Source organism: Quercus suber, unplaced genomic scaffold (assembly GCF_002906115.3).
Source record: "Quercus suber isolate HL8 unplaced genomic scaffold, Cork oak 2.0 scaffold_259, whole genome shotgun sequence".
NCBI classification, from domain to species: domain Eukaryota; kingdom Viridiplantae; phylum Streptophyta; class Magnoliopsida; order Fagales; family Fagaceae; genus Quercus; species Quercus suber.
Window position 1 is genome coordinate 40,171 of NW_027069715.1, and position 24,585 is coordinate 64,755.

At 35.0% G+C, this 24,585-nt stretch overlaps 1 protein-coding gene and 1 pseudogene across 1 annotated transcript; both read right to left on the minus strand.

The window, feature by feature from the left end:
* Nucleotides 1–883: 883 nt before the first annotated feature.
* LOC112017596 (2-oxoglutarate-dependent dioxygenase 19) lies at nt 884–11,572 on the minus strand. The gene is made up of 4 exons (XM_024050056.2): nt 11,140–11,572; nt 10,812–11,047; nt 7,473–7,800; nt 884–1,426 (listed from the first exon to the last, which is right to left on the minus strand). The coding sequence occupies exons 1-4, from the start codon at nt 11,509–11,511 to the stop codon at nt 1,181–1,183; spliced, it is 1,182 nt and encodes a 393-aa protein (XP_023905824.2). The 5' UTR covers nt 11,512–11,572; the 3' UTR covers nt 884–1,180.
* A 1,229-nt stretch (nt 11,573–12,801) lies between these two features.
* Nucleotides 12,802–22,303, minus strand: LOC112017589 (2-oxoglutarate-dependent dioxygenase 19-like; annotated as a pseudogene).
* Between the last annotated feature and the right edge of the window lie 2,282 nt (nt 22,304–24,585).

Here is a 24,585-nt window from a genome sequence, read left to right on the forward strand (position 1 = left end):
AAGGTGAGTCGTGCATAATTATATGAACATGCATTTGATTTGATTAATACCATGATGCTATGCTTGAATATGATGAACATGCTTGGTTGATGCCATGACACTGTGATATTTTGTTTATGCTTGATGATAATTTGATGCTACTGCCTTGTGATATACTTGCTACCCTTGGGAAAACAAATGTTAATGCTATGTTATATAAATGGTAGGCTTCTTATGCACTTGTCATGATATGCCATGTTTGGATGTTAGATGCATGTTATGTGTGTGTGTGTGTGTGTGTGTGTGTGTGTGAGTTTAGAATAACTTATTAGAAGACCCTTTGATGAGATTAGGATTTGGAACATGATGAGTGGAGTTGGGTGCCTAACACCTTCCTATCCCTATACTTAAACTCTAGACACATGCTCTAGTAAGATTACTCATTCACATAAGGGTGCTATACATATGATTCCTAGACTTAATCTAGGCGGTGACTCCATTTTCACCCTTCATTTGGTCCACCCTAGGCTGAGGCATACTTATGAGGAAACCACATCTACCACATCCGCGGTAGGGGCACTTGTGCCCACAGCTATTAAGAAGAAGTTTACATTTAGAACTAATGAGAAATCACTTCCTCATCAATAGAAAGTGAAACTAATACTCAAATTCCACCACTAAAAAAGAAGAAAACCCCAGCATAGAATGATGTTAGTGTTAAGTTAGAGCCTGCTAGGCAGATAATGATTGTCGAGTAGAAGTAGAATTTGGGTGCAAAATTGCAAGATTTGTTGACAGAATTGCCTAAATATACTGTAGATTTATTGACACAATTTAGTGATGATACCCTGTTCACACTAAGGAAGCTTGTAAATGACTACATGCAGGAGAAGCAAAAAAACCATAAGCCAAAAGAAAATTATTAGTAATAAGTTTGCTATGCACAAAGACACTCACTAATAATGGACGATAAAACCTTATACAAGAAGTTAAGTAGCTAGGGTTTGTCTTAGGTTTAGTGCTCGAATGTACTAGTTAGATCTAATATGATATGGATACATGTTTAAGATTAACTGCAAATATGTTTGTATCGTTTCTCATCAAATGGAGTGGAGCATTTGATGGACGCTTTGTCCAATTAAGTGCACGCATTATAGCCATTTATTGTGTCCTTGAGACAAATGCTCTTACTTCATACAATTCAGATGCGTATGCGATCCAAGTTTCCTTTCCCATCAAGACTGTTGCTTTGTTGGCATTGGAAGTATTCTTTATACGTTATCCCATGGTATGCAGGTTGATCGATTCCATTGTTTACTAACTCTGGTGCTGGGTTGACAATCTTATCGAGTGATGGTCCATTTGTCATGACAAGTGATATCCTTGTGACTTTTTTGTTTACTACTGCTCGATGTAGAATACTCTTGTATTTCCCATTACTCAAAATCTGAAACGAAACAAATTGACATTGCGATAATTATAAGAAACCAAGAATTTCACCAAGAAATTAAAAATATCTCATGTTGACTAAGAAAATACAATTATCATAGGCACAAATTTTTTTTTGCCAAAAAAATAAAAGCAATGGTTTCCACCTTCATCCACTTCACAATGTGCATACCCAAAGCCTCCAAAATAACCAAAATACCCTTTAAACCTCTAAAAAATAGCAACATACCTATAGAATCTCCAAAATGACCAAAATGCTCTGTAAATGCGCAAAATACCACATGGAAACTCCAAAATGACTAAAATTCCCCTAAAATCTTTAAAATGATCAAAATACCTCCACAAAGCTTTTAAATTTACCAAAATACCCCTTGAACTAAAATATCTTTGAAATGCCCAAAATGCCATTGGAAAGTTCAACATAACTAAAACACCTGTGGTACCTCTAAATTAACCAAAAAACCATCCAAATCCTCAAATGACTAAAATATTCTCAAAATTTCTAAAAAAACAATAATATCATGAATCAACAAAATGACCAAAAAACCCCTGGAATGTTAAAAATTAGAACAATAACCCCTAAACCCCAAATTGACTAAAATTCCCTGAAAACCTAAAAAAAGAACAAAATTCCTTGAAACATTCATGAAAAGTTGTTATTTACAACTATGTGTTTTGTTAGCTTTTATTCCGTGTCAAATTTGATTATATTATTGTTCAATCTTTTGTACACTGTATTTATTGTGAGATTTGATTGTAAGGGTTGTGTGATAGAAAAGAGAGTGTGAAGACTCAAGCAATTGAAGACTGAAGAGTTTTCATGGGTAGCTCATGACTAAGCATCTCGCGAAGTGACTCATGTGTCTTGCACATGGTGGAATGCGAAAGTCAAGCCAAGATGGAGACAGCTATGTCTTGCGAGTATCTTGCGGGTAAGGCCTTCCCGCGAGACAACCGCGAGACATTCTGTTCTGCCAGCCTGTCCATTCTGATACACAGTTTCTGTGCCTACACTATTTATACTCACATTACCTACAAATGTTGAGGTGTGCTTTTGAGAGAAAACCCTAGCCAAACACCTTGAGAGTTAGAGATTGTTATACCCACAATCCTCTACACATTTGCTTGTGAATTTTCTCAACTCCTACCTCTCCATTTCCATACCATTGAGAGGTTGATAACCTAAGCACTTACCACACCTTTCAAAGTGTCAAGTGAAGTTTTGGTGCTACTGGGAAGCATTGGAAGAAGCCAAGAATGGCAGATGCAACATGGAGCTTGTTGCAGGATCCGGAGAACTAGACAAGACACGGTTCTGAGAAGCCTTGTTGGAGCAAGAGTTTAGAGGGCTTAGGTCATCGGGTAGATTAGACTTGGAGGGTCTCTTGCTAACCCATGTATCCCAACTAATTATCTAGTGGATCGATTACCGTTTGGAGGGGGCAGAGAGATTTTCGCCGAGTTCTTTGTTTCCTCTTCGATAACACATCAACGTGTTATTTGTTTTGCATCTTTTTCCCTACTCTTTTACTTTCCATTTTAGTGCTGTGTTGCTTTGATTATGGATTAAAGTAGCTTGTTTGTTTATCAGCTCGCTTTTAACTATTTCGCACTTAGTATTAAGTTAGTGTAAAATCAATCGAGCCGTAACTTTAATTTAGGGTCTAAATAGTTCTTGTGTTTTCAACACATTTTCAGCTTTCAATTGGTATCAGAGTAGGTACACTCGCTGTGGTTTAACTACCTGAGTGTGTTCCTTGACCCCGTTTAAGATGGATCGGTCTCAATCTTTAAATGTTCCACCATATTTTGATGGTACTAATTATGCCTTTTGAAAGTCCGAATGAGGGCATTCTTGTGTTCAATTGACAATACTATTTGGGATGCGGTAGAAGTAGGATGGACAAGGTCGGAGGTCACTAAATCCACTTGGGATAAAGTAGCACTTGCAGCAGCTAACGCTAATAGTAAAGCTTTGAATGCAATCTTTTGTGGTGTTTCTCTAGATGAGTTTCACAGGATTTCTTACATAACAGTAGCCAAGGAAGCCTGGGAGATATTAGAGACCACCTATGAAGGAACAAAGAAACTGAAGGATAAAAAGCTTCAGATGCTTACCACTAAATTTGAATAGTTTAAGATGGGAGATGATGAGTCTTTGATTCCTTCTATGGGAAGCTCAATAAAATTGTAATTACTAAGCTCAATCTTGGTGAGAAGATTGAAGATGCTAAGGTGGTAAGAAAAATTTTGAGATCCTTATCGGTGAGCTTCCGACCAAAGTCACAACTATAGAGGAAAGCAAAGATTTGGATGATATTAAAATCCAAGAGCTCATTGGATCTCTCCAAATGTATGAGTTAGGACTACCTTCTCATAAATCGAGCAAATCTCTTTGTCTTAAAACCATTACCGAAAGAATGGATGATTCCTCTGAAGAAGATGGAGTGGAGAAAGAGGTAGCATTTCTTGCAAAGAACTTCCGAAAATTTCTAAGATGAAGAACAGTGGGAAACCATTCAACAAAGGGAAGTTTCATCCTCCAAATGTGATAGGAAAGAGTTTAAGAAGAAAGAAGGGAAGGATACCAATCTCCTCAAGGCATTGTGTGTTATGAATGCAATGACCATGGATATCTCAAATAGAAGTGTCCCAACTATCTAAGAGGGAAGGGCAGGGCATATGCCACAACTCTTAGTGACTCGGATTCATCCAATTCTGATTTGGAAGAAAGCTGTGATGGAGAAGGGAATTACTCCGCCTTTATGACTACTACTCATGTTGAGTCTCGAGGACTTGAGTTTGCTAGTGCAAGAACTGGGGAGCATAGTGATGAGGAATTCATGGAATTGTAGAAGAATCAGATGCTGAAGAAGATGAAGATTCAGTTGGTCTTCAAGAAAACTACAATTCCTACTTGAGAAGTCAAGAGAATATACAAGGGTGGCCAAGGCAGTTGTTAAAAAGATGAAGAAGGTAGAGGAGGACTATAGAAGTCTCCTAGTGTGATATAAGGAGGCCAAATGTGAAATAGAGACGCTGAATGGAGAGTTGACGAAAGCCAACTCAAAGATAAATTTCCTTGAGCTTGAGGTGGTTCAAGCCAATGCAAAAGTAGAGCGGGTCTTCTCTAAGAAGCTTGATGAAGTCCTCTCTCATCAAAACATTTCTCTGACAAGACCGGAGTGAGATATACTAGAGAAAGTAGTTTAGCTGTCAATGTAACCAAGAAAGTGAAGTTTGTGAAAGCCAAGGAGCCAATTGTAGCTACTACAAAGGCTAAGAAAGCAAAGCGGAGAAGAATAAAATTGTGGCTGACCAACGGGTGTTGAATAAGTCTCGTAACCAATCAGTGTCAGCCTAAGGTTCAAGGGAAATCACCTCTAAAGTCGTAAAAGGTCTGAGAATTCAATATTTCTATCATTACTGTGAACTTCAAGGACACACCAGACTAAATTGTCATAAACTGAGGGCATTGAAGAATGCAAGTGATCAGAGGTCAAAGACCTAAGAAATGACAAATGGAATTGGGCTGTTAAGCAATCAAGAGGTCGAAATGGTGATTCTAGTGTGATGAACATGATGAAGATGATCGATGCATTCACCAGTTGCTTTGAGAGCTTCACTAGATGGTTTGAAAATCCTAACTCTCGCACCCAATCCTATAGGAATATCACCCCAAACGCACGTGCCGTATGGATGAAAAGGGGTACTCATGCATAAGCATTTCAACATGTCCATGCATTAATACTTCCGATGTTTAGGGCATTTGTTCATGCATCATTACATGCATAATTTACTTTGTACCATTTGCTTCTGGTTTTTAGCATGTTTCTTTTACAAGCTCTTGCTCTGCTCTTGTTTTGTTCTATTTTAAGTGTGTTTAAAAAATTCAAAAACCCATAAAAATTAAAAAATCTTCAAAATGTTTAATCACTTGTGTTATGTATATCACATGTGAGTTTGGCCCAGTACCTTCGTACTAATGGCGTAGTACATTTACGAGCCTAGCTTGTTATGTATGCACATTTATCTGTGTGGAAGAAATCTTGAAAACTAAGTGTGATTGTTGTAAATAGATCTTCAAGCTTGTCATGAATGATTGGTCAATAGTCTTGATGATCTTGATACTTGCATAGACTCGTGTCTATATCTCTTCCCATTTTATTTTTATGTTTTTGCAAAAGAACTCACTAAATGTAAATCTTCAAATGAAAAGAGATATTGAGCTGCAAAAGCCTGTCACACATACTATTATTTGACTAGAAATAAGAGAAAGCGACCTTTGTTTTGAATTGTATGGTGCTCAAAATGCCAAAAGCTAATTCTAAATGTTGAAATATCAAAAAATTTCAAGCACCGATCTCAAAAAGAGATGTATTATCCAAAATAGATCAAATGTTGTGATTTATGCAGAAGCCAAATGAAAAACTTCTTAGTTTTGTAATCAATTTGTGGGATGGCATATATGTTTATTTCTATAATTGAGATAAACCACTTGATTTAGTACCAATTGTGTATGACTTGATTGAATTGATCATTGAAGTTTCACTCTAATCTAAGGACTATTTCATACTTGATATTCATCCACAACACACAAGACTTTGATTCAATTAATGCTTATCTCATTTGTGTAATTGTACATGTTCAAATGTGATGTGTATGCTCAAGTACTTGTTGATCAAACTCAAAAATATTTTTGAGTGTTTTATATGTTTTTGAAAGTGATTTTATACTTTCGTGTCTTTAGTTTGTGTTCAAAATGCATTGTGTTTTTCTTCAAAAACTGGTTCAAAGGTTGTTTCATGAGAAGCTTGTGACTTAGAGCTTCCCGCAAAAAGGATTCAAGGGAAATAAATTTTTGGTCATTTCACACAGAGACTCTCACTACTGTCCTGCGAGTATTTCGTGACTAAACACTTCTCGCGAAATGAGTTTTAGGCAAAAACTGGAATTTCTTCAAATTTAGACAGAAACTCTCGCGACTGATTCACGACTTAAAGCTTCTCGCGACTGTCTCGTTACTATCTAACCCGTGAAAAACGCGTTTTTTCAATTTTATAATGCAAATGTGATAGTTTTTCAAAACACCCTCATTTCCCTCGCTAAGCCTCTCTCGAACCCTTTTCAACCCTAAATCACATTTTACTCAAACCCCATCATTCTCAAGCTTATTTTCTGCATTTTGAACTTCAATGTATGTTTTCTAAAACATTTTCTTCATGTTTTTTCTAAGATTATGTAGTTATTTAAGTTAGGATTCCAAAATTTGGGGATTTTTCAAAATTGGGTTGGGGTTCTTTATTCTGTGAAATTTTTTCCAAAATCTTTGATTAGGCTGAGTCCCATTTGGTGTTTGTGCATCTGTGTTGGCCCTATGAGGCATTTTAGCTTGCATTGAGGCAATTTTTCACCATGTTCATGCATTATTCATAACTGTTGTGGATTGTTGCATGTTAGGTGTTTGACAGAATATCCAAATGACATCTCTGTGTTGAATTGGACTCAACTAAGTTCCAATGTTTGATTTTGGTCTTGAATGGTCATGTTTACCATGCTTTGGCCAATGATTGTGTGTTTACACAGTTTGTCCATTTTGTGCCTCAATGCCATGCCATGCACACACTAGGCACACACACCTAGGCCACAAAAAAAAAAAAAAAAAAAAAAAAAAAAAAAAAAAAAAAAAAAAAAAAAAACCGCTAGAATCACCAAAATACCTCGTGCTTCTACCTAATATTTCTTTCTAGTGCTAAATAACATATGTAATCTCAACAAAATGCAATAACATCGTAACATAACACTAAACCTAAACTAAGAGGGCATATAGAAATTTGTCTTAGCTTACTGTAAATTGGAAAATTTGAAACATGAGCTCGAATGCCTGTGACCCGCAAAATCATACAAGAACCACTGACCTAAAAGGAGATTTAGCAACAGAACAAAAAACTTCATAGAAAAAATAAATCATAAAATAGGTAAAATTGCACATTAAAAGAGTGAGATAGGAATTGAGAATGTGTAATTAAGAAAAAAGGGTGCACCTCAAGTTGATCGGCAATGTTGACTAGAAAGGAGTTGGGAATGGCATTAACATTGACCCACATCCCATTATGTTGTAGTTGGAAGCCACCAATTCCATTGTGTGTGACGAGTGACAAGAGGCCATGGTCCGAATGTGGTGGCAAGCCCATTGCGAGTTCTGGCTGCGGACAGGGTGGGTAAAAGTTTGCAGCGAACATTTGAAAACTTTTATCTAAATTCATGACCTTCTCAATGTAGAAGGGTTCCAACCCTAAGCTCTCTGATATTGCTTTAAGTAATTCCCTTGCCACTCCTCGGGTTCTTTTGCAATACTCCAATGAAAGCTCACTGCAACAATTGCAGGAAAGCCAGGGAACAAACTTGTTAGCCATTTTGATAATTGGATATGGAAATGCAATCAACTCAGCATAAGCAATTTATGCATATTTCAAAATTGGTTTTAGACCATTAAAAATTTTTGGTTCGACTTTTTGTATTTTATACTCCACTAATTACAACTTTTTTATGTGTTAGATTTTTTTTTTTTTTTCGTTTTAAACTTTAGTGATTTAATAAAAGAAAAAAAAATATATGTGACAAGTTGTGATTGGTGAAGCATAACACTCCATTTGTTTTGCTATAAAATATCTTTAAATGTTTTGTGACATGTAAAATTTTTCAAGCACAAACCAACAAAATCACTAGTTCAGTTATCAATTCGACCTAACCTCCAGCTTTGGTGAACTAGATACTAGACGGGTTGGAAGATCCATTGTGTGTTTTTGTGAAATGATTTACCAAGCTTTTAAGGTAAAAACATTTTACAAAGGATTTTAGAATTAAAAGAAAAATTTTCAAGTTTGACCCTGGTTTTAAAAATTGAACTAGGCCACCCGATTCAACCGGTTCAACTGGGAACCAGACATTAATCCAATTCGATTGCTTTAAAAAACTAGAAATGCTAAAAAAGTAAATTCAACTAGAACCAGATAGTTTGACCTGAGGAACTGTGGATCAAGACGATTCGATTGGTTATGGAGCGGTTTGCTTATAACACAAAAATGCAGCAGCCATGACAATTATTTGCCACTAATATGAATGATGGGAGTGTAAGATAAAGCCGAAAAAAAAATAGTTGAGGAGAGGGATTTAATGGTGGCACCATCCGCGTAGGCAACAAGCATGTCAACTAAGCAAGGATGGACCCAGGTGGGGGCCCGAGCCCCCCGTGTCAAAATTGTTTTTTATTTATTTATAGTTATAATACATTTCATTTTTGTAGTTGGGCTCCTTTTATCCCCAATAAGCCTAACTAATCTCATCCAAATAACAACTATCCAACCCAAAAATTTAACAAAAAAAAATAAAAACATTCACAATTGTGATTGTATTTTAGCAAAAAAAAAAAAAAAACTATTTTACCACCAAAGAACCAAAAAATCATGTGTTATTGGAGAAGTTAAAGCTAATTTTTTTTTGCAACGACAATAAACTGGTATAAATACCAATTGACTGTAGCACATTGTTAAAAATAAAATACAATATTTTATTAAGATTATATTTATTCATTTAATTAAAAAACTCAAATACTCTCAGTTCCTTTATTATTTTAATGAGTTGATTATATTATTTTAAATGAAGCGTTAAAAAAATAGAATATTTGATATTGGATGTATTGTAAAGTGGGATGGTAAAATAGAAAAATTGGCTTCTTAAGATGCTAAAAGCTAAAATTGTTAGCGTCACCACTGTGAATGTTCTAACTTCAACCAAAAAGAAAAAAAATCCTAGCCAGCCTAGGATTAAAAAAAGTATTATTTTGTTTTTGTTTTTGTCTTTATTAGTAAATGATTACATCTTAATGTATTAAGAAACAGCAATTATGAGTGTTTATAATTTTTTAATACGATACGAATGCCTATTTAATTTTTTTTTTTTTTTTACTCTGGCCGTCGCTAACTTAAAATCCTAGGTTTGTCCCTGCAGCGAAGGCATAACTCTATGTGTGTTTGAGACTAACTTATAAGCTAATTTTTTTTCTTTCCAGTTTTTATGCATAAATTTTTAAAATCTAACTTTTTTTTCTTACTTTTTAAAAATATGAAAAAGTATATTTAATAAAAAAAAAAAAAAACTAAAAATAAGCCGTTTTCAAACTTATACAAGTTAGGGATGAGCAACAAGGTATTTGGATAAACAAGTGGGGTCGGTGGGAAGTGGCAGCGATAATAACAAGAAGATAAACAACTGAGGTCGGGGGAAGTGTGGTAGGTTGGGTAATGAATGAGTGTCGTTCTTCTAGTTGTGTGTTTTTTGCTTTTGTGCTTTTTGTCAACCATTGGCTTATTGAGTCCAAATCTTCTGTCCTGCTTTTCCTACTCCACTCTATACTCCACTAATAAATATTTGCCACGTGTTCACATAATTAATTAAACACTACTATTAATTAATAAATGTAGTATTAATAAGTTAATAATGATTGTATTTAATTAATTAGGTGAACACATGGCAAATATTTATTGGTGAAGTATAAAGTGGAGCAGGAAAAGTGGGATAAAAGATTTGTACTCTGGCCTATCTCTGTATTTCTTGAACTTTGTTATAAAGAAGAAAAAACTACGTAATATGTTACATGCCACACTTATTGTATTTTTAATTTTCTAAATATAAGATGTGATAACTAAACTCACATTTTTCTTAAAACAAAATTTTTATGGAGTTAATACGAAAAATTATTGTGTACTCTCAAAATACCATAAATGTGTACTCTCTCCTCTCACATGAATGGTGGATCTCACTAATTAAATTCATTCTGGGACCTAACATTTATGTGAGCGGAAGAACTATGTATTTTTGATAATTCGAGTACCTAATAATTTTTCAGTTAATACTAAATATTCTTAGTTTTAAATTTATTATATAATTTTATAACTTAAAATTAATAATTAATTAATTATGACCCCACCTATTCAATGATCTGTCTAATCCATTATTGCACAGATGTGATAGTCACTTCATAAGTATATATACTTATAGAGAATAGGAGTAAGAGTTAAAGTTCAAGTTTTTAAAAAATGTTTCATATCCATATACATTTAAATTAGATTAAAATAGAATTTTTATATCGTAAAAAGAAAATATTTCAGTTTTTTCCTCATTTAACCAAAAAAACCGAGAACAACTGCTTTTTTTGGTGCTTTGATTAGTCCGATTTTTAAAACTACGAATTTTACCAATCTTTACAAAAGCCAAACACGATAAAATGCTAAAAAAGTTTACCATAAAACATTTTACGGCAACGGGACACGGGTTTTTTATTTGATTTTAGACAATGATTCTAACTACTGAAAACCGGGTACCTGAATCCTGCAGGTTTGTCGGGGAAGTGAAACTCAGGATGTACAACCACCTTGAGATAGTCCCTCCAGTAAAAAACCTGTTCTGTTGATGTATTGAAGCTGGTTCCGCACCTGATTGGGTCCAAAAGGTTTTTCCCTTCGAATTCTCTCTTTTCTTCGTCTGTCAGATTGAAAAATCCTCTAATGCCTTCTATCGTTGCCTCTATTAAGCTCTCCGGAACACCATGGTTGATCAACTGAGACTCATCAAAATCAATACTGCGTACACATGCATATACAATATTGCAGAAGATTACTACTATGTCATATATGGAAATATATGTTTTACCTTGAAGAAGCCCCAGTCCTTGCAGGCTTGGCCAAGCTCTTGGATAAGTTGGGACCGTTGATCAGGAGTACCAGAAGTGAGTAAAGAGAAGTCAATGATTGGAATTGAGTCTTCTGGGCCTTCAGAAACTGCTTGATCATTGGGACTAAGGGTAAAAGCGTAACTGGAAGGAACAGAGGTGAGCCCAGGTGATTCAGCTACTTTCTTAATATATGTCATCTTGGAAATTTGAGTAGGAGATGGCTGAGAGGGTTGGGGAATAGCAGCCATGGATGACTCTGAGGGCGAGAGAGAGAGAGAGAGAGAGAGAGAGAGGTATAATGGAGAATTGCAGATCAATGATTGTGGATATAAAGTGAAAAGAAAGGCCATTTGTTGATAATGATCGTGGATATTTTTCACCAAAGTGGAAATATCCACAATCCAAAGATAATTTTGATGTAATTGAAAAAATTTCTATCCACTAGAATTTTTAAAATCAAGTCTAAGATTGGAAAATCAATTGAGAAAATTTATCATTCCACTGGGCTAAATGGACTCTGAATTAAGTAGTTGGACTTGGTACTCCATGTATTATTATTGTTATTTTCACTTTCCCAAAAAATTGTATATTAATATTATTTTATTATTATTTAGGCTTTAGATGTCCTTTTAAACACTCGTAAGTTTTAACAAATTAATCTAAAAATTTTTTTAATAAATAATATAAATTACGATTAATAAGTATGTAAGTTATATATATAGAGAGAGAGAGAGAGTGGCAACCTTGAAACGTTATACTAGTATATTATTATTATTATTATTATTATTTAGGCTTTAGATATCCTTTTAAAGACTCTTAAGTTTTAACAAATTGATCTAAAAATGTTTTTAATAAATAATATAGATTTTGATTAATAAGTATGTAAAATAAATTATATATATATATATATAGTGACAACCTTAAAATGTTATACTAGTATTAAGTATTAACTGATATAGAAACATTTTGTTTCTTCAGCCAAACTGAAACAGTCTATGATATATGGTATTCACTTCTTTAAAGTTAATAGATTATTCATTAAAATTCTAATAAGTCCACTAGACAAACTTATAAGCGTATTCTACAATCTTGCCAATGACATTATGTGCTAACGACACGCTGATTGCCTTTTGGCCTAATGACACCTCCCCTGCTGGTGGTAGGAAATGTTTAGATTCAATTCTCCACATCTTTCACTTAGTGGAAAAAAGGCAAAAAAGAATATATGATACATTTTTTTAACAATCAATAGCAGTGAATCACCCTGTACATTTCTAGTGAAAGGGACAAGTGGTTTATTCCAGTTTCTGAATTAACCCTCTTCAACAAATTAAATTGAGTGTAAGGCTACTACCAATCGTCCCTCCTAGATACTGTAAATAAATAAAAAATAAAAAAAAATTTCCCCGTGGATACTAACTTTATAGTTGTGAATCACCCTATAAATTACAAGTGGTCTTATGATCACCCTCATGAGTTAGACAACAATTTGTTCTTGGTGCCGAAAGGGCTATAAATAAAATATCTAAGTTTAAACAATAAGCATAACAAACCAAAGTTCAGGAAGTTAAGTACACACATGAAATGTAGTCATGCGTGGCCATTGAGTCCCGTAGAGACAATCTCTTACTTCATTCACATCATTCAAAGCCGTATACGCGATCCAAGTTGCCTTTTCCATCAAGGTTGTTGCTTCGTAGACATTTCAGGTATTCTTTTTATTTTTTCCCAAGGTATGCAGGTTGATCGTTTCCATTGTTTACTAATTTTGGTGCTGGGTTTACAATCGTATCAATTAATGGTCCATTTCTGGTGACTAGAGATATCGTTGTGGCTTTTTTGTTTATCACTGCTTGATGTAGAATACTCTTGTATTTCCCATTACTTAGAATCTTTCACAAATACATTGATGTTAAGATGTTTTTTTTTTTTATTAAAAAAATTGTTAGTTGTTAAAGATACTAAAAGTTTTACTACCAAAAACTTATATATTAACGTAGAAATGAATGTGATTGGTGCTATTTGATACGATAATAAATGAATGTTTAAATTGCTTTTATAATTGAAGACACATCATTTTGTTAAACATACATAATAAAATTTGTAATGCTACTACCATCTTTGAAAAAACACTAAGAATATCAAGAATTTTAGCTAATAAAAAACTAAATAGAAGATATTAAAATAAGTGACATAAGGGATATTATAAATCTTACTATTGTTTAATTAATGCTGTTGCAAAGTATAATGTATAAAATACAAATTTTATGTCCCATTTGTCTTGGACGTGATGCAAATCCACTAATCCAGAGGTCCTTGGTTGAGTTAGTTTCTTGGATTTGTTGATTGTTAATTGGTGGTTTTGTAATTGTTAATTGGTGGTGGCAGGTAGTGTGCAATTGATGCAATATTCACTACAAATTTTGATGGTTTGGGTGGGTGGCTGGGAGGTTAGGACGATAGTGGTGGGCTTGGCCCCTTTTTTTTTTTTTTTTTTTAAAAGAGACTGAATTCTCATTAACAGGAGAAAAAACCAGATACATAGAGCAACATAGTATATTTAAGTGCCACATCTTTTTCCATAATGGAGCTCTCATGTCTCCAACAGATGATTCTCTCCTACTATTTCCTTCAAGGATTTTTCTAGCAACATAGTATGCACTTTTCACTGTGAAAGTTCCATTTTTATTACCCAACCAAATGAATTGATCCTCCTGAGCATGATAGCTGATTGGTATATTTAAGTTTGTCTCAACTTCAAAAGGCAGGAATATTCTTTCTTACCTATCTCGTCTCCATCTCTTTGTATCATGGTCAATCAAATCCAAAACCATTGGGAAATCACCAAAGTCATTTTGTGGGGAGATAACCTTGTAAGCGGTTGGGGTGGGTAGCCATTTATCGTCCCATATGTGAATTGTTTTCCCATTTCTCAATCTCCATCTGGTGCCTTACTTTATCACTTCCAAGCTCTTATGGATACTCTTCCATGCATATGAGGGGCGGCTGCCAAGACTAGCATTTAGCACATCACCATTTGGGTAATATTTCGCTTTGTACAGATGAGCCATTAAAGATGAGGGATTGGATAACATTCTCCATCCTTGCTTAGCTAGCATGGCAAGGTTAAAGGCTTTAATATCTCTAAAGCCCATACCTCATTCTAGCTTGATTTGCACATTTTTTACCAACCCACCCATGCCATTTTTGACTCATTGTTCTGCTAGCTTCACTAGAAATTTCTCAACATCCCTCCAATGTCTTCACATAGACTATTTGGGAGAAGAAAGCATCCCAGTTTAAGTGGGCACTGCTTGAGCTACTGCCTTAATCAAAATTTCTCTTCCTCCAATTGAAAGGAGTTTTTCTTTCCACCCTAACATTTTCTTTCCCACTCTCTCCTTTATCTCATTGAAGACTTGTTTCTTTGATCTTCCAATTAGCGATGGAAGGCCAAAATATTTCTTTGGTTGGGCATCTTGCATATCCCCCAGAATTTCCATGACTTCCTTCTTGGTTTCTTCATTAGTGTTTTTGCTGAAAAAAATAGAGGATTTCTCCATATTTATTTTCTAGCCTACTATATCTTCATATTTTGAAGGATGGATTGAAGTTCCCTACTTTCCTGCCCATTTGCCTTAGTGTAAATCACACTATCATCTGCAAAAAGCAGGTGAGTTATGTCTAGACTTCCCCTACATATGGATATACCCGAGAGTCTATTGCTTCTAGTTGCCTCCAAAATCAAGTTCGTGAGACCCTCTACAAAGAAGAAATAGATAAGGGGAAAGGGGGTCCCCTTGGCGTGAACCCCTAGTTGGGATTATGCTACCATGGGTCACCCCATTGATCAGTAGAGATGCAATTCATCATAAGCCTAATCCATTTATTATTGAAGCCCATATTTACCATAATTTTTTTCAATGAGAACCCATTCCACACGATCATAAGCCTTACTCATGTCAAGTTTTACAGCCATATAGCCCTCTTTTTTGTCTCTTTTGTATCTTCAGGTAGTGCATAATTTCAAAGGCAACAAGAACATTATCAATTATGAGTCGCCTTGGCACAAAGGCACTTCGGTTCTCTGAAAAGATGGAATCAAGGATCGGCTTTAGTCTATTAGCTAGGACTTTTGAGATAATTTTATATGTTACATTACAGAGACTAATGGGTCTAAATTCACTCATCTTAGATGGGCTGTTAGTTTTTGGAATAAGGACAATATTTGTTTCGTTTAGATCAGTTAGAAGAGCATTAGAATTGAGGGTATTTAAAATGATATTACTCACATCTTCCCCTATAATATCCCAGTATGTTTGGTAAAAGATAGCTGACATACCATCGAGGTCTGGTGCTTTTGTTGGGTGCAATTGACTAATGACTTGGATGATCTCTTCTTTCTAGAATTCTTTTGTCAACTACTCATTTATTTCTTGAGTAATACATCTTTGCACTGTCTCAGCAACCACCACAGCTTTTGTTGGAAAGGATGTTGTGAAAAGTTCCAAGAAATAATCAGTGGCAATATTTGCTATCTCCCCTATGTTTTCACACCACTTCCCATTTTTGTCCCACAGCCCTCTGATTTCATTTTTCCTCTTTCTTTGTGAAGCCCTGTGGTGAAAGTATTGTGTATTTCTATACCCTAGTTTCAACCAATCAACTCTTGATCTTTGATTCCATCTAATTTCCTCCTTATCAAGCAACTCATTGGTCTTTTTTCTTAAAAAATCAATTTCTTCCACTCTACTTCCATCTTGGTCTGCTTGAACAGCTTCTTGAAGTAGCTTTCTTTTTCCTTGAATCTTCTTTGAATAGACCCCCCAAGTCATTTTGACTCCACTTTGTTAATTATCAGCACATTCTTTTAGCCCTCCAATTAACTCAATTGGTGAGTGCACACCCAGCTGGCTTTTCCAGGCTTCTTGAATAATCTCCCGACATTTTTCGTGCCTAGTCCAAGCTGCTTCAAAGAGAAATCGCTTTTGTCTGTGCCTTTTGGGCTGTTGTTGGTCTGATGAGATTAGTGCATTGTGATCCAAGGTTGAGTCCACAACATGAATTACCCTGGCTTGGCTGTATTGCTCCCTCCATTCAAGTGTTGCAAATACTCGATCCAGTCTTAACTGGGTTCTTCCTTCTCCCAATCTACAATTGCACCAAGTGAATTCTGGCCCTTCAAAACCCAAGTCAAGAAAGCCATAGGCATTCACCGCTCTTTTGAAGCCATCCATCTATTGTTGGGGTCATTCTGGCCCTCCATGTTTCTCCGATGCAAACAAGATCTCATTAAAATCCCTTAAGCAGAATCAAGCCATTTGATAATAATTAATTAAGAATTGGAGGAGATTCCACGATTCCTTTCTTTGGTTTGTGTCTAGGTTTCCATATAAACCAGTAATTCTTTATTTGAACCCTGATCTCGAGTCAATGACAACTGCGTCAATATGGTTCCTTGTGTAGCTTTTTAGCTCAAGATCCAGGTCTTTTTCCCATAGCAGGGCAATTCCCCCACTTCTTCCATTACTAGGAATAATTATGCCATTTGGGAGTCCAATTCTATTTCTAACTCTTTTCATTTTTCTTATGCCTACCTTCATCTCCATCAAGAAGACAATTTTGGGATTCCATTGTTGCACCAGCCCATGCAATGCTCGAACTAACCGGGGCTTCCCAATTCCCCGATAGTACCAACTTAAGAAATTCATGGCTCTCGGCGGTGTTGCCTTGCAGCCACCATTGTTAGATCAAAAGGGTTTGACTCACCTATGCATAGTTTCTTTTGCCTACCTTCATTTGTTGCTTCTTCCTCTTTGTTTTGTGCCTTATAAATTATCTGTTGATTCCATCTCCATGATATTACTATTGGGTTGGGTTCAGGCTAGTTTCTTCAGTCTTCCCTTTCTAGTTTGGGCTTTTTCCCCTTCCTTATCTCTACTCATTTCTCTATTATCTTCATTAAGGAATTTTAATGGCCAGTTGTGATAGGTAAAAAGAAAAAGAAAAATATAACTATAGGAATAGAAAAAAGTATCCAAACATATTCATTGGTTTTTTTTTTCCCCCTTTTTGGATAGGGGTTGAAGCACTAAATTTTATTTTTTTTTTTTTGGGGGAATAAATTCATAAAATATTATATTATATTATTTTGAAAAAAAAAAAAAAAAAAAGGTGGCCGAACAGGCTTGCAACGGTTAAAAATAATAGAAAAGTTGCAGCTTTGGGAATACAAAGATCACTATCTAGAACCAAATAAACAACTGTTCTTGTAATGTTTTTCTTGTAAAGATACATAAACATATCTAATAATTATTCGAGTTAAAGGTGATGTAAAAAATTTAACTTTGGTTGAGGAGAAAACATGAGAATTTTTTTTTTAATGGAAAATATTTTAAAATTCAAACTAAATTAATACAAAAAATTAAAACTAGTATAAATTAAGTGTTAAAAACTATAAACAAAATAATTTTTCCTTTTTCCATTTAAAATTAATCAATTATCGAAATGAAATTCAGCTTTCATTTAAATTGTGAAATAATCTATTATTGATTATGTATGTTGTGGGAGGGGAGAAACCGAATATGGAGTAGGAACTGAAGGCCAGCCTGAGGAGGAAAAAAGGGCCATACGCACAACAAATCCTCACTCGACTTGCAGGTTGGAGTCCGAGGAGGAAAGATGAAGAGACCAACCCCCAAGGAGCCTAAGGAGGAAGCGTTCCTCGAGAATTTTCAAGCAAGCTGACTATACTAGAAGACAAGAAACTGAGGGAGGCAAAAGAGACAAGTGAGCAAAGAAGGAAGGAAATATCTAGATAAAGTAGCCATCACCTCCGCATTTAATGCACTATACCAACTTAGATGGCCGCATTAATAAAGGAATGACCTCTGAACAGTGGCCTTACTACTTGCAACACAGTTTACCACCTCTAGCACAGCTCTAATGGGACAAGCATCCGAAGGAAGACCTCTAGCTGTACAAGTAGAGGGCTAGGATGCAATCCAAAGGACCATATAAAGAAAAGGAATCCCTCCAAGGAGACGGATGGAACATTGAAGAAAATAACAGAAAATCAAGAATAGGACCTTGTATCAAGAACTTGAACTTTTTTATGAAAATTGCCTCCTCAACCAAACTCGAGGAAGTTTTTTTTCCCTATCATCGTGTTTCTTTTGCTATTCTTAAAGCCCTAACTCCACTGACCCTATAACTCTAACAAATTAATTGTTTAGGGCCTAAAGAATCTGATTCCACTATTCTAAGTGGGCTTTGCATTTTTGGGCTCCTACATATGTAATACGCTAATGTACAAAATTAAGATTTTTTTTTTTTTTTTTTTTTTAAGATTTCCTTTTTTAAGCCTAGTTTTGACATTATTCATGGTTAAAAATGTTTGTTTCATAGATGCTGTAGGGAAAAAGTAAGCATAAGCAAAGAAGATGTTCGATCTACTGTCATACACAAGCGTGTGTGTTAAGAATTTATTTAGGAGGAGATTAACATATAGGGTTAAAGACAAAATTAATTCCAAAAATTTTAATTAATATAAGTAAGAAGTTTTTAATTAGCTAAACAAAATATTTGACTGATATAGAAAAACTAAGGTAATTATAAGTTGTTATTGGTCATAGGTAATAAAGTGTTATTGGTTCTAATTTGAACCTACCACTGAAATTACTCTTTTGCTCATCAATAACAACTTATAACAATCTACTATTTAGGATTTGTTATGAAAATATTGTAGAAGTAATATTTCTCTTTTTTTATTTGATTTTTAAAAGTGATTGTATGATGATTTTATTTTTAAATTAACTTTATAAAAACTGTTTTTTTTTTCGTTGGGAATATTCCAACAATATGCAATCTCAACACAGTGCCAAAAAGCAAAAAGCATAATAATAATAGTAATAATAATCATAAAATAACACTAACACTAAGAGACTAATTTGAGTTTGTATCAGTTTAATGTAAATTTTGAAAGTGAGCCTGAATACCTATGAAACCAAAATTGTATAAGCATCCTTTCACTGAAAAAAAAAAAAAGATTTAGCAATAGAACATAAAAATGAAGAGAGTGATGATCATAGAATTGGGAAAAAATTGCATAATAAAAGGGTGAGAAGGGAATTCAGAAGGCTAGAACTTCAAGTTGATTGGAAATGTTGACTAGAAAGGAGTAAGGCATGGCATTGACATTGATCCATATCCCATTGTGTTGTAGTTGGAAGCTGCCAATTCCATTCTGTGTGAGGAGAGACAAGAGGCCATGATCAGAATGGGGTGGCATACCCATTGAATGCTCTGGCTGTGGACAATTTGGGTTTAAGTTTCCAACGAATACTTGTAAACCTTTTTCTAAATCCATGGCCTTCTCAATATAGCAAGGTTCCAACCCTAGCTCTCTGATATTGCTTTAAGTAATTCCCTTGCTACTCCTCAGGTTCTTTTGCAATACTCCATCGAAAGTTCACCGCAACAATCGCAACCAAACCAGTCAAACAGACGTGTTATCAGCCATTTAGTAAATGGAACATAAAAAAGGTAATTTCTGCATATTTTGAAAAACACTAGTGTATCCAAGTTCTAGCTCCTACTAGGAACTAGTTGCACCAACCCATTCTCTTCACTAGCTTCCGATTTCTCAAGTTGAGACGCCAACCTCAAATCCAAATTTTTGATACTTCAAGGCCTCTTGAAGATTTCTTTTGATTGCTCCTACATTGTGTGTGTTTTTTAGCACCAAGCTTCAATTAATCCATAATGACTAAAGGATATCAAGGTGTTTGGCATGAATCTCCTCTCAATAGATAATACAATTTGGAGAGGACGAAGGTAAAAAGACTACAATGGGTTTCACTCTAATGAAATAGATAACTTTCTCACTCTTCACTTCTAATTAAGGTGTGAATTCACAGGTTTTTATGAGATACAGAGTGGGGTAATCAAATAGGAACAACAGAGAATTAAAGCAACTAATTTCTCTCAAGTTTGGAAACTCGCTCACATGAATTTCAAGTGAGTTTCGTGCAAAATTCTCTGCCTTAACTAAGTTTTAAAATTGTCTATTCAGCTTGAAACTTGCATGACATTCCTAAATTGCTGGAGCGAAATTGAATCCTGTAGCTACAAAACTATACATATACTCTAATTTGTTTCGACACATTATTCACTATGCGGATATACTACTTTGCGTTTGTTATCACCATCCTAGAGAGATTGCCATTAACATTTGGGACCAACAAATTGTATTAGAGTTATGGTATTCATTTTTATGTATACCATTTTTTACCATATACCCATGGTATTTATATATGGACAAGACTTAGGTACAGTATTTAGATACTGTTCCTTAGGTTCACCTCTTAAAATTTTGCTATGTAGATTTTTTCTCATGAAATAAAAGTGTATATTTTAGTTATATAGCCACATATCTGAATCTTAAAAGGAAAACCTAGGGAACAACATCTACAATACTGTTCCTAAGTTTTGTCTTTCATATATATACCCTTTTCTTACCCTATACCCTTTTTAAGTTGACACACTATGATGCACAAAACTACACAGTAAAGATATAATTGTTTGGGTCTATCCACGGTTTATATAGGTCTTTCGTCTTCCCTTACTAGACTAGTGTGAGTAATGGTGTTGATACCCGCACTTATTGCCATATAAGTTATAATGTTGTGTTATATGTATGTTGTGTAATTTCCTTTCATACAAGCCTCAACGCTCAATCCTACTCTCTCATACGTGCCTATATTTCACTCATTCCCGTCTTGAGCAAGCAACTAAAACATTGTATTTTTTTTTTTTTAATTTAAATTTTCCTTTTCATTCTTTTACTAATAAAGTAAGATCGCCCATATAGGTTACAACCTTGTGATTGTCTCCATTAATCCCCGTGAAATGTTGAAGGTTATTGCTTTGAACTTGTAATTTTTTTTTTTTTTTTTTCTTAGCGATCAAGGAGACAGAGAGAAGGGTCGGAATGAGAAATGTGAAATTTCTTTGATGGAATTTTTTGAAATCTTTGCATTGGGCTATAAATTCAAACGAAGGATGAGGTGGAGCCACAACATGGAATAGGTTTAAGGAAGAGAGAGAGAAAGAGAGATGAGACTTGAGAGAGAGAAGGAAAATAAATTAAAGAGAAAACAAAAAACAAAAAAATCAAATGAATTTTTTTAATCTAAATAACTTTAAAATAAATATTAGAATCTATTTCAGTTCTCTAGCTTTACTTTTGTTTATTTTAGTTCTCTAAATTTCAACTTTATTCAATTAAAGATTTTCTATCAACTTGTTATATGTTGTGGTTAATTTTTTAATTTTTCAAATTTTTTAAATTAAAAAATGCATTAATGATTGAAAAAAATTTAAATTTTTTTTTTAAATGTTAATAAATGATAGGCCAAAAATGTATTGACCACTTGTGAAGAATTAACAAATTAATTAACCAAGTTAATTAATTAATTCAATTAGCGTGCAATAGCGTGATAGCACAAACAAATCACCAAATTAAAGTGCAGCAAAAAATAAATTGACACAGTGATTTGTTTACGAATAGGAAAAACCTACATAGCAAAAACCCCACTGAGTGATTTTAAGGTCACCACTCCCGAGAATCCACTATTATCACAACAAGCGGTTACAAGTAAAGGAATCCTAGTACTTTATACAAACTTGTAGTTGAACCCTTACCCCAATACCCAATTAGACTTGTTCTATAGTGACAATCTCTAACCCTTCCCCTATGTATATGACTACTCTCATATCAAAACTACTCCCTTTTTTTGTCACGAGTGACAAATGGTAAGTACATCAAGTAGACATCTCATCATCACTAAGCGAGCTAGCACTATCGTCCTCATTAGCATTATCACTGTCGAAGCCATCATCACTCTTATTCTCAGAAGCTAGTCAAGATAGAGAAGAAGCAACAGTGAAACCACCCATGACAACCTATCGTCGTGCGATACGACCAACATGGGTGTTCACCTAACACAACTCATCACTGAGTGTGTCAAGGCGAGCATCCATGCGCACAAGCTGCGCCATGATGGCCTTGAGAGTCACTCCACTCGTAGAAGATGAAAGAGCAGAGGTGGGTGGAGCGTTAGAAGCTGGAGGAGTTGTCATCTCTGTTTGGGGCCGCCTCGGTTTAAGCTATTCCTCGCTTCGTCAAGCAGTAGCAACATCTATGGCACTCATAACCAAAAAATGCAAAGACTCGAGAAAGGAGACAGAAAAATGGTGAAAAAGCCTTGTGATAGCGGAAGGAAAAATGAGCTTATCACGAGTTGTCATATCCCTATATACATCTATAAGGGATAGAATAAAATGAGAATGGAAGTCAATAGAAATGTCCTTTAAAAGGGATAATAAAAACTGAGCACGAGGCTCTGTAATGGAGTTATGGTGGGACAAAGAATGAAGAATGAATGTCATCACCATGTTAAGGAATCTCGGACCTTTTGTAAAGCTCGAGCAAAGGGTGTTCTAACGGTCACCCCAAGATGAGGGTGTCTCATAAAATAGAGACGAGAGTTTGTCTTTGGACACAGTTCTCAGACGATCACAACCAAGGTAGTCAGGATGCACTACCCTAGGAACGTGTAGTACCTCAGATACAATATCTGGAGTAACTACAATGCGCATACTTCAAACGCGAGAGAAAAAATGAGGTACAGAAGTATCGAATCTGTGCATATTAGAGTAAAACCCTTATATGATCACGGGGGGACAAGTGACCGGGATGTCACATAGTGACCCCCAACCCTGACTGTAGATGACAGTGGGAAGGTCAATATCAAAAAAATTCGATAGAATGACTTGGCCTTCCGAATGAATGCCTTGTTGAGAAAATTTCTCTGAAAAGTCCTTTTAGGCTTTATCATCACGGAACTGTACGTGAGAAGGAGTAGGGTTAGAAGAAGAAGTGGATGCCCCAGAACGAAGAGGGATCTAGGATGAAGTGGATTTGCGTTTGGGTGCCATAGGGCAAACTAACGCAAGAAGGAGAGAGAGAGAGACATGCAGAAAAGCACCAAACAACATCAATATATAAGAATATAAAGAATTAAAGGTACATATGCATGAAAATGCATGAACATGTGACATATAAACTTAAATACATCATGGGTTCAGCCCAATCCAAACCTACCAGCACACAACAAATTAACATAGTAATCACACATCTAAAATGCATGAAAATATAGTTAAAATGCAAATATGATGCAATGCATGATGATTTAAAATCATTTTCACAAAAACCAACCCAAAAATTTTGTGAAAAACCCAACAATTTTGAAAACCCCCAAATTTTCAACAAAAACGTGAAATGCATGATGAATGAATGAAAAAGAGACATACCAAAAGTAGAAAATTCTCTTTAAGATTGAAGAACACTTGGGTTTGAGGTTTGGAGTGTGAGAGAGAGCTTTGGGATGATGAGAAGATGAAAACTATCAAGAGAGATCGCGGACAAATGAAGAAAAATTCGCATAGATCCTATATATAGAAAATCATAATTCTCGATAGATCGAGAGGTGTCGAGAGGTATCGAGGATTAAAAACGTGTGAATCAGCTATCGAAGAGCTGTCCAAGATTTGTCAAGAGGTGTCCACAGCTAGAGGATCTCGATGGATCAAGAATCTATCGAGCATCCAGAAAGTTTCTTGATGGATCAAGCAGCTATCGAGAATGTGATAAAAGGAAGTTGAAAGGGCTCGATAGATAGCCTAGCTGTCGAGAGGTGTCCAGCAACTGTCGAGATTGCTTAAAAATAGTTTTTCAAGAAGAGAAAAACATAGATATGAATGCAATCAAGCATGCTATACAACCAAAGTTCCAAACAACGTTTTAAACCCTCAAAATCATCTCTCAACAAGAAAAATGTCAATCACATAGATCCAAAACACACACACACACACACACACATTAAACAAGTTTAACCAATTTTATATTTCAAAAATAAGCTATAACAGTTTAGTGAGCATACATTAACACATATATTCCTTGTGATGGCCAAATCACATTGTACCTGCACATGTATCAAAAGTAGCAAAGAATATTGCGTGTTATGTGTGAAAAACATCATAAGATTACATAAGTGTCTACATGTTATGAAGATTTGTGATATGAGAAAATCATTTTAACTCACACACAATCATAACTGTTTGATGGGGACTATCACTTTCGAGGTACATCCTATAACTCCCACATCTCCTAGAATACACGCTTGCAATCATATATAAAGCATTTTGATTCTTTTTTCTTTTTATTTTTCTTTGCAATTTTTTCTTTTAAGCAAACCATGCATGGGCAAATAAGAGATGGAAACTAAATACCCAATGATATTAAGCATTTGACATTTCACTTTTGCTATGTCAAAGCATACAAATGTCATTGCATGATTGGC

What these genes read in the sequence shown, in the direction of transcription:
- LOC112017596 (XM_024050056.2), bottom strand. Translation starts at nt 11,511, where the DNA reads ATGGCCTTTCTTTTCACTTTATATCCACAATCATTGATCTGCAATTCT. An exon ending in AGGACTGGGGCTTCTTCAAG is followed by an intron (nt 11,048 to 11,139) that starts GTAAAACATATA and finishes GATGAGTCTCAG; the next exon opens with TTGATCAACCATGGTGTTCC. An exon ending in GACAAACCTGCAGGATTCAG is followed by an intron (nt 7,801 to 10,811) that starts GTACCCGGTTTT and finishes CAATTGTTGCAG; the next exon opens with TGAGCTTTCATTGGAGTATT.